The following is a 17,061-nucleotide window of genomic DNA, read 5'->3' on the forward strand; positions in this document are numbered from 1 at the left end:
AAAATACAGAATTTCTAATTCAGTAAACAGGTTCCATCTCATAACACAGGTTTTAAGTTCCTCCTATGTCAATAAAGTGGCAAGTAATTTGGTTAAAAACAATGATTCAAAAATGACACATCAAATAAGCACTGTTACACATCTTATAATCCAGGTATCATTTATATAGTCATATATATGCTAGAATATACAAAACTGGAATCCAATTTCTCTTTTTGTTATAGCCTTAATTTCTGAAAGCGAATTCTATAGCAAAAAAGCAAGTGAGCACAAAATGCTACCAAATCAACCAGTCCCTACAAACTCACAAAAGAATTTTTTTTAAAATTGTTTCTTCCATCCAATCCCCCTAGCCTCTCTTCCTTCCCTTTTATCTCCCATATCACTCCTTCATTCTTACAACAGTAGCAAGAGCCCAGAAATATAATTTTTACCAGTTCACGAATGGCCCCACTAATTTTACGACAATGCCAAAGTCATTTAATTCAATATCACAATTTGAACCCCAAGTCTAAGAGTGGCACCAAATGTTACAGAAACAGACATGGAAGAGATATTGTAGATATAAATCAATAAGGGTAATAACAGTGACAGTATCAGCATAAAGAACCTCAGAGGAGCTTTCAGAAGGAGGAAAACCAGGTAACTGCTAACTCCAGAGACTGGTATTTGAAGTAACTTAATATTATTTATCAAAATATAAAGTGATCATAAAAATTCATCATCTACACAGAATACTTTAAAGGGAGAGTTACTATTAATTACAAACAACAGCTGGAATATAATGAGGTTATTCCAGGAAAACTGGGATGTATAAACTTCTGACCTACACAGATTTAGGAGTGAAAAAGCGAGACTCACTTACCATATTTCCTCTCCTTAAATATTATAGATGCCTGATCACCTAAGGTAATTTTAGTCTGGAAACCAAATCAGAGAGCCAGACATATTTATTTTATAAGGGACTAAAGGGCAAAGGGGGGAAAGTTAAGCAAAGGGCTTATTAAAAACTTGTATAAGTGGGATCAATTTTTAATCTCAGTGCACAGGTGGGTTTTTTTTTTTTTCTATGTAAATTAATACTAGATGATTTCTTATCTTCAATATCCTGGACTATTTGTCTATTTTCATTTTTCCTTCCACCCGTCCATTACTGCATTTTGTTTTTAATCAACTGGTAATCAATCACTCACCTATCCAATAGCTAATAAATGCTCCAAGTTAATAAATGTCATACTATCCCAAAAACATGATATTGCAACACAGGCCAGTTAGTCCTTAAATGTATTTAAAAATAATAAAACAGACTAATCTCAAGAAAAAATGTAATGATTAGAATATGCCCAAACAGTAACCTACAATTGGTCAAAAAACACACAAAGGAATCATATTTTCTAATAAACAAAATGAAACGAAAGAGTGACCGAGAGAAAATGAGAGTGCATTTTTTTTCTAAATATAGAAGCAGAACAATTTTCCAAAGTCCTCCCAGTATCTTTGAATCCTGGAACCTAAATAAAGATAGTTTTTCTAAAGAATAACAAGAAAAAATTTAGCTTCAAAAAACTGATTAAATCTTTGCAGGGACATGGATGGAGCTGGAAGGGATCATGCTCAGCGAAATAAGCCAGAAAGAAAAAGAAAAATACCGGATGGTCTCACTCATAGCAGGAATTTAAAAAACCTAAATAAGGGACCAGGAAAAAGACTAATTATAATAAAGTAAAAATCAAAATCAACAAGCAACTATAAACCAGAGACACACTAAGGGGGGAGGGGGGGAGAGAGTAGGATCAAAACAAGGGTGGTGGGACTATAACCAAGATGAAAATGCATACATTGTACAAAAATGAAAAATGATGTAAAAATATATATTAAAAAACTGATTAAATCAAAATCTCCCTTGTCTTCTTACATGCCATGAGGACTTTTTCTTTATTTTAAGACTTTCTTAAATGATTTCAAATCTTAAATGATTTCAATTTCTTAATTTCAATTTCAATTAATTTCAATTTCTTAAATGATTTCAGTATGATGCCAATTAAAACAAAAATAGGACTAGTGTTTTAGCAATCAAGACATAATCGAACATACTGTTGCTACATATACTAGTTATAAAAATGCCTTATCCTGCACTAAAAGAAACATTTGCACTTTATTTAACCCAGTCTATTAACTTCTGGGGGCGGGGAGGGGATGGGGAGAGGGATACTTTGGGAAATGCCAATATAAAAGCACATCTAATAATAGGTGACATTAAAACACTTATTTGTAAGTAAATAGAGAGACAAATGGTTCAATAAAATCTACTGTAAGGTTTTAATACAACCAAAGGAGGAAAAAAAGCAAAATCAGACATTTGCAAGAAAGCACAACTATGAAATAAGATACAAAAAAGTTTTAATGTCTCTTTACAAACAAAAGTAAGTGACACTATCAATGAATACTCTTCATATGTTATTTTTACTATTCCCACATTATTTTTACTGTTTTCTAGAATTAAAGTCCACAAGTCATATCCGAAGCATGTGTTTAAAGTAAATAAAATCTATCCTAAGTTCTCATTTTCTATGCAATTAACAATATAGAAAAATACATATAGAAAAATACTAATATAGAAAAATACATACAGAACAAAGCCATACTTGGTGACATGGTTTTTTAGTGGAAATCATTAAGAAAGGGCTCTCCTTGCGCTGCAGTTCCAAAATGTTAGTACGTCATACTAACCCAGAAGGCCAGAATACAGCTAAAGTATATAGATAATATGGGAGCAAGTTTGAAAGATTGTTCCTTTTTTACCTCATTAGCACAAATCAAGCTAATGTGAATTCCAACTTTGAATGGGTCACTTAACAACTTATTTATATACTTAGCCTTCCTAAAAATGCATGCCACAGGAGAGACAGGAGTTACACAGAGCAGGTGAAAAAAGATTCATATTACTATACTCCCTTACTTCTCACTTTACTATATTTGAGGACATTTGAAAACATTTTTCTGAGATTATAAAAGCTGAGTAAATGTTATATTGAGGTTAATATAACTCATAAAACTACATTTTCTTAGCTTTTATAATTGTCCCATGAAGGGCAGTTAACTCCTACAGACATTTTCTAAGCAGAGGACTTGCTGGTAGGCCATTTATTGGTAGATGTTGTCTGGGAGAGATGGAATACCACTAGACTCTTACTAGAAGCAACTAAAGGAATATACTTACTCACCTGGGCTACAGGTTTGAAGCAGATAGAGAGGCCAAACAAACAAAACCTGCCTTTTACTGTGAAACAGGGGTCATTACTAGCTTGAAAAAGGACAAAAAGAAACATCTCATACCATAAGAGATTATAAAACTTAAAACTCTTAAGATTTAAAAATAAAAAAGATACATGGACCAAAAAAATAGGTAGCTCACTTCATACAAGTCAGATAGTTTCCAGGTTGTCAACAGCAAGATACGTAATTTTATATTACTATAATTTCTTTTCTTTCCCTTTAATAAAATCCTAGTTTATAAATAGGAAGATGGCAGAGAATCATTTACGTATATTACCTTATTAGAAATCGGAAAGAAATCTGAAAGTTTTTCAATATAACTGAGAAGAAAAGCATTCTCAATCTCATGATATAACTATATAATGATAGAAATGGAGTAAGACTAAAACAAAGTAAAATAAAATAACAAAAGTAGAGAATAATAACTAAACTAAAATAACAAAGTAGAGAATAATAATTTACCCTGAGCTAAAACACTATAAAGATGCATTTTTTAAAATGTAGTGCTGCATACTTTCTTTCATAAGATATGTTTGAATTGCTGATATCCCTGTCAAAATGATGCTACTCCAGGGCCTCCCCGGTGGCGCAGCAGTTGAACGCTGGCTTGCGAAACTGCCCGCAGCCTCTGCAGAGCCGGTTCGATCCCCGGCTGCTCCCCGGCCACCGGAGGAGGGTCCCACATGGCGCGCAGACCTCTCCTGCCGCCCGCTGCTCCCCTCAGCGGTGTACTTTGGTCCTTCTGCCTGCTCTGCTCCCCGCTCTGGCTCTGGTGAATTCTCTCACCCTCCCGCACTTCTGACTGTACCCAGTGCTTGTATAAACAAATAAACAAATAAATAAATCTTTAAAACAAACAAACAAAAAAAAAAACGATGCTACTCCAGCAAAAAAGCCATCAAAAAACCCCTCAAGTTTGCTGCAAGTCTTGCTCCCGTCTGACCTTAAGAAGAAAACAGCCCTCTAAACCCTGTAGTGGTCACATTTTCAATAACGTCATTTGTTTGCACCCTTTGTTCTTTTATCTCATTTCACTCTTACATTTTAAAATAATGTTCTATCTCATCTGGGATTTTTCTTTTTTACTGAAACTAGCCTGTATGTGCTGCCACTGCTCTTCATTAAATGCATTCCAAGAAAGCCTTAATATGTTCACTCCTTTGTAGTTAATGGGATTCATGGTCAGATGCTTACTCATTCTAGTAGATTTTACTCCTAATAAAGAGAGCCAATAACCAAAAACGACTTTAGAATTCTGTTTTCTTTTAGTGGTGTCTATTTACTCATTGACACAGTGCAACAACTTTATGATTAAAAAAATATTTTAAGTTTCTTTGTGTGAATTTAAGATATCTATATTAAGAATCACACTGTACATTCTTTAAGTGTCTGTTCACCTTTCTAAATTTAGTAAGTCAACTGCCTAAAATATATGTGTAAGTTCAATGAAAAATTGAAGATCTGCTCAGAATGCTTAACTCGTAAACATATGCTAGATTCCGACCATCTGGACAGACACAATGAGAGGTGTTAGGATAAAAAATAATTCTTGACCTCAAGAGCTTGCACCTGGGAGGGAAGAAAATATGTGACCAAATTATTACAATCGAGTTAGGCATAAAGTACTCTAAGAACACAGCATAAAATATTATCTCTGCTGGTGACCACAAAAGACAACTTTTGTGGTCTTGAACTCTGTAAAAAACTACAGATAAGAGTCCACATACTTTCAGGTTTCCATTACATCTCAAAGGCTAAATGTATCACTTTTTCAGCCCTTTTTCATCATTATGTGCCACCAAAATAAATCACTACTTTGACTATAGTCTTTGGATAACATGTAATAATCTAGCAGGATATCTGTTACTCTTCACCGTGATCTCTTCACACAACCAACAATAATAATAAAACGAGCACTTTATCAATTAAGATATTTTATAGCAAAAATAAGTTTGATAAACAAAAGGCCCTATTTTAATCAATATACCATCTAATCTACAGACCTAATGACTATATGAACGGTAGTGTGAGTACTATAGCCAAGAAATTAGAAGGGTCACCAGAATGTGTGTATATCTAAGGTGATCTCGGCTAAGATTCCTGTGTAGTAGGCAAGAAATGGGTCTCACCTATTAACTCCGTATCATTTGAATGTCTGCATCTCACTGGGTCTGCTGATAATGCACTGCACTACACTATGAACAAAGAAGTAAATATACCATTTTTAACATTTCCCATGACCAAAAAAAAAAAAAAAAAAAAAAACCAAACAAACAGCCTTTTTAAACACATATAATAATGATATATTAACCTTTTAAAAATCAGGTAATTAAAAAAGTTATCCACAGAAAACAAAGACAGGATCTGCTCTAAATCTTGTTATTTAGTAGTAATTTGCACTGCTCTAAGTCAGGATAGAAAAATAACTCATCTACTTGAAGTAGAACTAGACCTGGCAAACTATGAATAAACATCTGGACAGGTAACAGTCTAAACAAAGTATTTAAAAGCTTAAAATCAATTTTTCCTCCATAATTAACATCAATGTGTCTGCTGTCATCGGCATACTTACCACATTGACTGAATTTCTCTTTTAGTTTCTGCCAAGTCAAGTCAAAAGGCAGCTAGAATGAAAAAAGGTATTAGTAACAGATATACAACAACAGAAATAATTTTAAGTACCCTTCACATCTAGTTGCTTACATTTCTGACAAATATTTGGTTGCCTTTGGAGCCTATTCTGTCTCTTATTCCACTTCCCATTGGACCCGATAAAAATCCTCGATCCATATCGATGCTCCTTTCCAGGATAGCTCCGAGGCCTGGACCCATTCTCTCGAAGCTGGAACTCATCCGATCCAGTCCCATCCCCATTCCTGCAGTTACACTGTTCATACCACCCATTCCACCACCTGGATTTTCAGAATGGGAAGGGATTTGGAGAATTTGGTTTCGGTTTTTTAGAAAGGAGAAGAAAAAAGGGGAGAGAGAAAATCATTTTAAGAGAACAATTCATTTACGTAATTCCATAATATATACACCATAAAATTATTTCGTAAACACAGTAAGAGTCTTCCTTGGAACAGAAGTTAATTTGGTATACATTTAGCTGAATATTAATAGCTAGTTGAACCTGTTAATTCTTGCTACAATGTAAATACATTATCTTTTATACTTCTATAAAATTATAGTCTAATCATAAAACACAGCAGAGAAGTTACAAGTTTTCTACCAATTACTTTACCCATTAATGTAATAATCGTTTTTATCCTCACTTTTATTTTCCAATAATTAGCTTAGTAATTGCCAGACAAAAGACATGGAGATAAATTCAAATTATTACAATTCCAGACTATGATGTTCCTCTCATCATAGCCTCCTATGTAACATTTTCCTAGCTTACTTTCACCTCAGTTATCTCTTCTGTTTCACACATGCTTTCTTTATTAAATATCAATTAAATTTTCAATTGTCTCAGAAAAATAGCTTTCAATTTCGGTATTATATAGAATTTGTGGAGGAAACAACAACAACAACAACAAAAATGGAAGCACACCCCATAGCTTGAGCTTAAAAGTTTAGCTCCTATCTCATACACCCCTTCATTCCTGTGTGCTAAGTCCCCTTTATTCCAATCTTATTCATTCTCAAAACTGTTTTTTCTGGTACTTGCTATCCTCATAGACAGCAACAATTATAAATACTAACATCACCCTCAAATTGGCTTTCTGTGAATAATAAGTATAAAATTAGGGAAACAGAAGTGTAAACACTGAGGTGAAAACTATGATTAATGGAAGAAATAGCCAAGGCTTGAAAAGACGATGGAAGAAGGAACAAAATGAGAAGCAAAGTGAAATGGAAGTAGATATCTTCAGCTGACAGGATTTTTGAATTCATTTTTAGAACAGTTTAAGGAGACTGTGTTTACTGTTTGTGAGATTTCTATCAATTAAAGGACATCAATGAAGTATGGAGAACTCAAAGACATGGCAATTGGAGGTCAAAACCAATCCGTTCGTTAAACCTTAATAAAAGGCCTAAAATGTGTTATGGAAACAAATGGAAGGGATTCACATTCCTAGAAACTACTCTTGAGTCTACCACAGGAAAAGTTTGAGAGAAAACAAGCATCTCTTTCCATCTTAACATCAGGAGGTATCTAAAATTGTCATATCTGGGGCAATTCACCTGTGTTTACAAAAGACACAAGATAGTCACAGATGAAATAATGCTAGTCAACAAGAATAGTTATAGAAATACTCGAGGAAACAAAATTGGTACAAAAGCAGAAGCTGTTTTGGACATATGATTAGACATATGATTAGAATGTATTTACATTCCTTAGTTGGAAAGGAGGTTCTTGAATTAGCTGCTAACATACACTCTGGGTATTAGTTCAGACATGCCAGGGAAGTAAAATTCAGATTAGAAATTTCAAACAGTGATCAAACAGAAAAGTTCAATAACTATCAAAGATTCTCTAAACTATGACAAGACTTATTAACATAAAATCAAAAAGTATTACTCTACCACAATAAGTACTCTTGCAAAGTCTTTTGCAAGCACTCATTTTACAAAATAAATTCTAGTAAAATTTAAACCTACTTATTCCAGATCCTACTGGACCCATGTTAGAAGCTCCTATTCTTCCTGCAAACCCTCCAATCATTGCACTGCCTAAACAAGGATGGAAAGATAATAAACTAATTAATTTAAATAATCATACTTTAAAATTCTCAAGGTATTAGGCTCTCAGAAGATGTACAGAGACTGAAAACCATACAGTTTTCTAGAAATAGGGTTCATATATATAAGATACTGAAAGATAGCTAGTACTGTAAAATCCCTAAAGTCTTTTTCTTCAAATAAAATTCATGAAACATTACAAACTTCTAATTTTACACATACACACACACAAAAAAACAAAATTTGAAAACTATAGCCTGTAAAAAGAAGTATGCAGCCAACCCTACCAAGTCTACCAAAGGAATCTCCAAAGCCTCGATTTATTCCAATATCGCCACGTCCAAAATCTCTCTCCATGCTACTAGTCATTGCACCGCGGTATAGCTCTGAAAAGATTATGCAACAAATTAGCCCATTTTTAAGTTTCTCAATAGATGGTAATCCATTTATTAACATATCAAAGCTAAGCTAAAAAAAAGCAAAAGTCACAAATACAAGTCTATGACTAACCCAACTTACCTCACATACAACATACAACCCTCATTTTCAACATGCTTTTCCCTAACCCCTATAGCCCATACGCCCTCTGAAGACATCTACAATACCCATTCCTAAGAAGGGAAATTTTTAATAATAGGGAAAAAAAAATGTTGAACACACATTCCAATTACCTACCTCCCATTCGGCCAACTCCTCCAAATCCTCCCATGCTGTTCATTGCTTCCAGACCACCAAACCCAATTCCTATGGAATAAAGATTAATTTTGAGATTTGACTGTGAGTTACAAAGAAGAAAGATCCATTTTTAAAATGTTGATTCTCACCAGTGAGCTCTTCCTCCACCCTACACATACCTTTGATATACCTTAATTCCAGGCTCAATTTTTGCTAGCAGCCTTTAGGACTGAGCCAACAATAAACAATGACTTTTTTCCCTTGCAAATCTCAGCACAATTTCTAACTTACTAAAAATATGATAGGTACATACAAAAAACAAATGTTTCTACATACCTCCTCCAAGTCTATTCATTCCACCAAAACTGGGACCATCCACTCCCATACCTCAAATAAAATACAGAGTATATACTTTTAGTGAATCTCATTTTTATGACTGAATAATATGACATAAGCTGTACAACAAAATAGATACCATAGGTCTAGTCTCAATGGAACACTGGACAAGCAGCAGGGCACAGGTAGGATGCTTTAAAGTCCTATGTCATAGCAACTGACTAATCCCAAGACTTCAAAAGGGACTCTGAATATTTATTGCACAAGAAAACAAAATACACTAATCACACTCATATTCAGCTAAAGAATACCTAGCATTAGGAAACCGTTCATTTTTTTTTTAAAGATTTATTTCTTTATACGAGAACCGGGGTACAGGCCAGATGTCCGGGAGTGTGAGAGGATTCACCAGAGACAGAGTAGGTAACAGAACAGGCAGACTGACCGAAGTACACTGCTGAGGGGAGCAGCGGGTGAGACAGGAGAGGTCTGCCTCACCATGTGGGTTGCTCTGTGGCCAGCAGGGATAGAAACGGCACTACAGAGGCTGCGGACAGCTTCACAGCACTGTGCTCAACCTTCTGCACCACCAAGGAGGCCCTAACCATTCATTTTTTTGGTCAGATCAGACACAGAAATGTCACTCTCATTAACTTTTTTTTTTTAGCATAAACATATAGGTATCAGTGTAACAAACTGAGAGATAAGATCAGAAAGCAAGGACGCCTCTATAAACATGGCAAATAAAGGAACTGTAAAATAAAAAATAGTAGTGTTTAGGAGAGTGGAGGAACTAAGAGTAAAGGAGAAAATCTCCTTCTGTTTGGATCAATATGATTACCATAACTCCTCCTTAAAGTGTAACTATCGCATCTCAACAAAACTAGGTATCTGATAGAGCTTATTAGTTCATCATTAAAACAGCAGTTCTCAAAGTATGGTATAGGGGCCCTTGAGAGTGCAATAGATCAAAACTGTTTCATTTATCAAATTATGCTAAGATAGTATTTGTCCATTTTACTCTGATTCTCTTATGTATATAAGTCAGAATATTCCAGAGATAAATGATGTATGATATAGAAACAAACTAAATGCAGAAGCAGATTTAACAGCCTGGGGTCTTACATTAAGCCAAATATTAGAAAGATGTACAAAAAGGTAAAACAATGCCACTCTGGGCATAATTTTTTGTATTGGAAAATATGATTTCTTAACACATGAGTTTACTATTATTATTTGTAAATAAGTATGTATTTTTTAAAATTTCTGATATAATACATACTGCTAAGTATAATCACATAAACAAAAGCCCCTTGGAGTCCTCAACAATTTTTTAAGGCTATTAAAAGGTTCTGAAACCAAACATTTTTAAAACCAGTCTTCAAAAATAAACTCTAAGTTAGTCCATGTAAAGAGCAAAATAGCTATTTGAAAAGCTCCTCCCTAACTAGATCTACAAACTTAAAATTGTTTATGATATGGTAGAATTTCAGTCATTCCACAAATACTGTACATCCATGATATACAAGGATATATATATTTGTTGCCTAAAAGACATTTCAAGTCCACAGTGCTAAAAGACTAGCTACAACACAACTGGCCTCAGGAAAACCCTCATGACCTTTTTGCCCACCCTCTTTTTTTGTTCTCTGCTCCCAAGGTTTCATTCCATTTTCAGACTGAAAGACATCCTAACATTCAACTATCAAATAGGTCCTTAAACATTAAAAACTAGTAAATAAAAGCTTTATCTAGTCTAGCAATAAAAGCTTTATCTAGTCTATCTAGTCTTTATCATTTAAAAAGAAGTTAAGAAAGTGAGCTTACCACTTGGACCCAAATTTCCCATTACACCACCTATGTTCAACTGGCTGGCACTAATAGGCTGTCCGCCTGGACCAAGTCCCATTCCAATGCCTCCAAGACCACCTAAAACACACAGAAAAACAATATAGTCAACTCATATTATGATTAGCTAACTGGCACTAAACATAATTTTAAAGTTATTTGCCTGTAATAGTATCAATTTGTAAACAAGAACATTGGATTTTGTTTTCATTGCAAATACAGGACACTGTAGCCTCAACAAAATACCACTTATCAATAAGAAGTGTTCTATGAAATCCATTTTTATATTCAGTTAAAGGTACATCAGAAAGTACTAATGAAATACAAAGAGGACTTTTAATACTATATGACCTTATAAATGGCGTACGTGAAAATGAGAATCTTTCTGGAATTTATAGAACCATTTAAAACCTAAGAATTACTTTTAAGATAATTCAAACTAGAAACTAAACCATGAAAACATAATACTTAAAAAAGCAAATGTTAGCTATTTCCTAGTTTTATCAATGGCATCAATATTTATATTTATATGGCACCTTAGAGAGTTTTCGTACTTGGTATTTATAGGAGAGGAAATTTTGACACAATGCCACTTAGCTATGAGATCAAGAATAGAATTTGGTTTTTGCTACCTCTCTTAAACTAAAATGTTAAAAAACAGACTTTAAGAAAATAATTTGATGCCTTTAAACAAGATAGGACTAATTACCATTTGAGTGAAAACTCTGATTCTACTTCATCTGAATATGGTTTCAAAGTTCTTGCTAGTCAATGTAGCAATTAATAGGTGGTGGGACTAAAAAAATTTATACTATGTATATATACACACACACACATATATTATATACATGTGTATGTATTTAAAAGGCAAAGTACAGAGGTAGGTTGTATTATTTCGAAAGAGCAACAAGACCTGGTAAAGGAAATACTGTCTTTCAGTTCAGTTCCTAAAAACGATCCAGTTGAAAGCAACAGCACATTTGACCATCAACAAGATTCATGCCTATACCTAGCATTCATATTTTTATCCTTGATATTTTTCTTCACTAAAAGATAGATCTCCTTCAAAGTAGGCAAATTCCATGTCTTGGAAAAAGAAAATATTCATGAATCTGAGAAATTCTGTTTTTACCCAAAAGTAAGAATATCAGGGACATAGGAGATGAGAAGGTTCCCACTTCAAGAGCAGAGGAAGGAGGGAAGAAAGGAAAATAGGAGGTTAGTAATTATTAACTTAATTAAAACAAACTGAACTGCCTCAAAGGTCTGAGATCATATTATGTCTTGAGAGAAGAGTACATAAAAACATAAATCTCAAAAAGAACAGTAAAACAGCATGCATATAACAGAGAATTTTTCTTTAATCTAAATAAAAAGTATTAAGCAAAAATGCAAATTGGAAGCCTCCACATAAAACCAGGATCCTGAAAAATGATACCCTGAGCGATAAGGTACACTCGGTGGAAGCAGCTAAGGACTGTTCAATAAAGGAACAAAATGTAATACTCAAAGACACAGGCACTGAGAATTTTCCAGAATTTATTTAAAAAGATTAAAATCTTTTAAAAAACTGAATTCTCAAACTGTGGAAGCTCAAGAAATAGCACTCCACACCTACAATGTAATAAAACTGAATATCAAAGATAAGAATTTTAAAATCAGCTAAATGAAGAATACAGTTTACAGATTTAAAAAAAAAAAGGATAGTTCAACAGAAAACTGACTTAATAGTAACAAAAGCGCCAGAAGACTGGAATATTTTCAAAGTGCTGAGAGAAAATAGTTATCAATCTCAAACTATATAACCAGTGAAACTATCTTTAAAATTATTTACAAACAGTGCTCGCTTCGGCAGCACATATACTAAAATTATTTACAAACAAACCAAAATTTGGAGACTTTACTAACAACATTCTCATTGAAAGAGCTTTTATAAAACAAGCTTCAGAGTCTGTGAAAGCACAGACGTGAAATGTGAAAGTAGACAAAAAAAGCAAGCAATAATATCTAATTTGTGGGACTGAAAAAGAGTAATAGAGAAGTAAAACACTAAATAATAACATAATTCAGTACGAATGTGGTTAGAATTGAAGCATTCAAAGGCTTTCTACTACAGAGCAAAACAATGATTAACTTCAGACTTTATACAGACATACTAAAATAGCCAAGATAACCACTAAAACTAATACAGGGGAAAAGTAAGTATTTGTAAAAAGCAGAAAAACAGAACACAAAACAAGACAATAGGAATTCAAACAAATCAATGAATGACAGAAGGTATGTATTTACATTAGGATTAGACAACAAACAAATAATTATGAAAGTCACTCTATTAATGATCAAATTTTAATTCATTAAGAAAATATTAGTTCTAAACTCCAATTCACCAAGATCCAAAATAAAGTAGCAACAAGAAAAAACAGACAAGTTCGGGTGATTTTATCATATACATCTCTTAGTAATTAATATCAAAATCAGACAAAATTATTAGTAGAGACAAAAGACAATTTAAATGATTAATAAATCTTGACTTGATGGACATATATAGAACACCACAATCACCAAGTACACCTAGAATAGTTATAAAAAATGTGCTCTACTTTAAGCCATAATATAAAGTCCAAATTAATACCAAAGGGTCACAATCTTACAGGCTATCTTCTCTCACTACACTGTTAAGTTAGAAACTAATAAGAAAAAAAATCAAACATTTGGAAATTTTAATAAAAGAGCATAACTTAAGGGAAATAACAGTAATTTAATAAAACTTTAAAAATTAAATTGCAGTATGTACTCCACAGCAAGACTTGTGCATAGCAGCTAAATTTATAGTCATAACTATATTAGAAAAGGTTGCAAAAATTAGTGAAGTAAGCATTCAACTTAGGGAGTTAAAACAAAACTAAGAGACTAACCTAAAGAATCAGAAGGAAATAAAGAACAGATATTAACATACATAAGACAAAATTCACTTCTTTCAAAGTGCTAAAACTAACAAATCTTTAAGTTAAACTGGCAAAGGAAAAGAAAGGGAATTACAAACCTTCAGAAATTAAAAGGACACAACTATATATGTGAAAGAAATTGAAATGACTGTTTTATGTCAATAAATCTGTAAATGAAAAAGTGGTAAAATTCTTAGAAAAAAATATAATTACTGAAATTGATTCATAAAGTAGCGCAAAATATATTATTTCCCAAAACAATATACCACACCGTATGGCTTTACAAGTAATCTTGATCAAACACTAAGAAAAGACATCACTCTGCTATAGAACCCTCCCCAACTTAGTATTATTGCTAATAACAAAAAATTAGAATAACCTAAAAAAAATATATAAAATGTGGTTTAGCAGTTAAAATGAAGGAACTAGAGCTACTTCTAGCAAAATGAATGAATCTCAAAAATAGCCAAGTTGCACAGTTATACAACATGCCACACACCAAATTTTAAATACCTAAACAATAAGTATTGAGTGCTTATATTATACCAGAACTAAGTGCTTATCATTATATCCACTCACGCAATCAATATTCATGCCAACACCATGAAGGAAGTGATATTATTATTCCCATTTTGCAGATGGGAACAAAGATGTTACAACAGAGATGTTAAGTACATTACATTACTGTTCTATAATCCTTTGGAAACTATTTGATAATACAGATCATTAAGTATACCTTAAGAACCTATATAAATCTACTTCAGGGTGTCTTACCTATCTTAAGGAAATAACTAAAAGCATACCAAAGATTATATACAAAAAGATTACTTACTCTGTTGATCGTTAAAGGAAAGAGTTAAATCACCTAGATGGATGTATGTAACAGTGAAATGTTATGGAGCATCTGTATGATAAACTATAATACAGCCAATAAAAACATTTGGAAAGTATTTTCAACATGTAATAAAGCTTAAACTAACATTTAAAAAATACAAAAATATACCATACTTCTAAACTATGTAAAAAATACATACACAGAAGGCTAGACTGGAAGAAAATATATAAAAATGTTATCATGAAAATTACTTAAGGGTGATAAAGAATTTTTTTCTCCTTCAGAGGAAAATTTAATTAGTGGTTTTGGAACTTTTTCAAATTTTCTATGATAAACAGTAATAAATACAATTTATATCACACTGCAGTGTAATAAATTCAGACATGCATATATTTACACATAGAATATAACTGAAATAAACAAATAATATTTGCTCTATGAAGCACCTTCTATTTTTGTTATGATTGCCCACTTCAGCTGACTTTTTATTTTTTTTTTTTAAAATTTAGGTAACAATGGTTTTTAACACTTGTATAGGATCACATCATTTCACATGCATGTCCCCAACCCCACCCCACTAAGTCACCTACAGTCCTGCACCATAGTCCACTGTGCTCCTCTCCCCCACTGTGTTCAACTCCAAGATTTCTTGTAGCCTCAATTTCAGTCAAATTTCCAGGGTTTTGTTATTAATGTGGTTTTGCCTGACCCTATGTTTTGTTTCTCTACATTCCAAATGTAAGTGAAATGATCTGGTATTTGTTTTTCTCCTTCTGACCTACTTCACATCATTAGCCCCTCCAGTTCTATCCATGCTGTTACAAATGGTAAGAGCTCAACTTTTTTATAGCCAAATAGTACTGCATTATGTATATATACCACATCGTGCAAATCCACTCTTGTTCTAGGGGAACTTAGGTTGCTTCTGTAACTTGGCTATTGTAAATAGTGCTACAATGAATATAGAAGTACATATATCCTACAAGGATTTTTTCCCCCATAAAAAAACTGCTTTTATATTGCTTTTATAATCAAGAGAAACTACCCAAAAGAAAAAGAAAAAAAAAATGACCCATTTGTCTTCTTAATCAATCACTTCAAATTAATCCTAAAATACAGGCAACCTGAGATAGAAGCATAAAAAAAAAAGATTTTCCTTTAGCACATAAAAAAACTGGAAAAGAACTGTCTGTATTATTTCTAATAATAGCTTTAACTTACGTGGTAATTGTGGAGTTTTACTATCATGGGACCGGTAGTCTTCATGAGGGACAGACTTGTCATCCTAATTGCAAAAAAGTGTATTAAATGGTTAATTGTATAACTAAAAAGATGTGTAAAGTAGAGGAGAGCAGAAAAAGATATGAAGATGGGAGGGTTGAGGTGATATATATAGGAACTCACCATTTTCACATGCATAGGTCTATCAAACAAAAACTGCCCATTGAACATAGCTGTTGGTTCAGTCAAGGAAAACCAGTTAAGACTATAAAATTACACTTGAACATAAATACATCTGTAATAATGCTATTTAAAACTATTTTTAACATTATTCACCATCTTAAATATCTTGCTCACTTGTATTAATCTCTTCATATACTCAGTCATCTTCAATTCTTTGCTTTAGAGTTTCATCTTATAAATAAAATAATCTTTTAAGCATCGGAAAAAATAAGACTTCATTTAAAGGAACTGCATTAATGGACAACGGATTACCTAACTGTCTACATACAATCAGTGTGTCAGAAAGAGAAAACAGACAAAAGGTCAAGCCTACATATACACTATGGTGAATTCAAGTTTTAAGAGTGACTTTAGTACTTGGACATAGTAAAGGTTTTTATGCACTGGAGACTAAAGTCTAAAACACATTTGTAAGCCATGTAAAATGTGTTCTCTAAACATATTTTCTAAATTCCATGATTCAACAAATTGAATCATTCGTTCAACCTTATTAAATAATGCTAAAGTGTTAATCAGGATACAAATTGCTTGAACTGCTTCAATTGCTTGTTCAAAAGTGACTGTGCCCATTCCTCTGCTCTTGCCATCCTTGTCTTCTTTAATATCTGCCCGCTTTACAGTTCCAGCTATGCTGAACACTTCCTTTAGCTTCTTCCAACCAACTTTGAAGTCAAGCTTAACATAAAATCATATTAAGTTACAGACCTAATAAACCCTTCTTCCCCCTTATAAATAATATAAACAAATCTTTTCTAAAGTCTCAAAACTATAAAGAACTGTAATTCTTGTATAACAGTTTATCAACAGTATTCAAATAGAACCATCTTAAATTACTTAAAATCAGTGAAGCTACATCTACCTTGTTCCTTATCCTTAATTTTTTGAATTCCCCAGTTTCTCAACTGCTCAATCCTGCTTTGTACATTTAAAACATGCACATCTGTTTTTACTAAGTTCAGATTTTAGAAAGTATTATTGCTATCACTGACGTTC

The 17,061-nt window shown here is 32.9% G+C and overlaps 1 protein-coding gene across 1 annotated transcript in view; it reads right to left on the reverse strand.

Moving 5' to 3' along the window:
• Positions 1-17,061, reverse strand: part of MYEF2 (myelin expression factor 2) — a 30,124-nt gene that overhangs the window by 1,297 nt on the left and 11,766 nt on the right. The window contains exons 7-16 of the mRNA XM_037502422.2: positions 16,590-16,743; positions 16,009-16,058; positions 15,826-15,889; positions 10,804-10,905; positions 8,977-9,027; positions 8,641-8,709; positions 8,253-8,351; positions 7,885-7,956; positions 5,980-6,188; positions 5,849-5,900 (exon numbers count right to left, since the gene is read on the reverse strand). Coding sequence (XP_037358319.1) covers positions 5,849-5,900; positions 5,980-6,188; positions 7,885-7,956; positions 8,253-8,351; positions 8,641-8,709; positions 8,977-9,027; positions 10,804-10,905; positions 15,826-15,889; positions 16,009-16,058; positions 16,590-16,743 — 922 coding nt within the window. The remainder of the gene's footprint in view (positions 1-5,848; positions 5,901-5,979; positions 6,189-7,884; positions 7,957-8,252; positions 8,352-8,640; positions 8,710-8,976; positions 9,028-10,803; positions 10,906-15,825; positions 15,890-16,008; positions 16,059-16,589; positions 16,744-17,061) is intronic.

The sequence above is a fragment of the Talpa occidentalis genome, unplaced genomic scaffold (assembly GCF_014898055.3).
Source record: "Talpa occidentalis isolate TD23 unplaced genomic scaffold, MPIMG_talOcc4v2.1 talOcc4.11, whole genome shotgun sequence".
Lineage (NCBI taxonomy): Eukaryota > Metazoa > Chordata > Mammalia > Eulipotyphla > Talpidae > Talpa > Talpa occidentalis.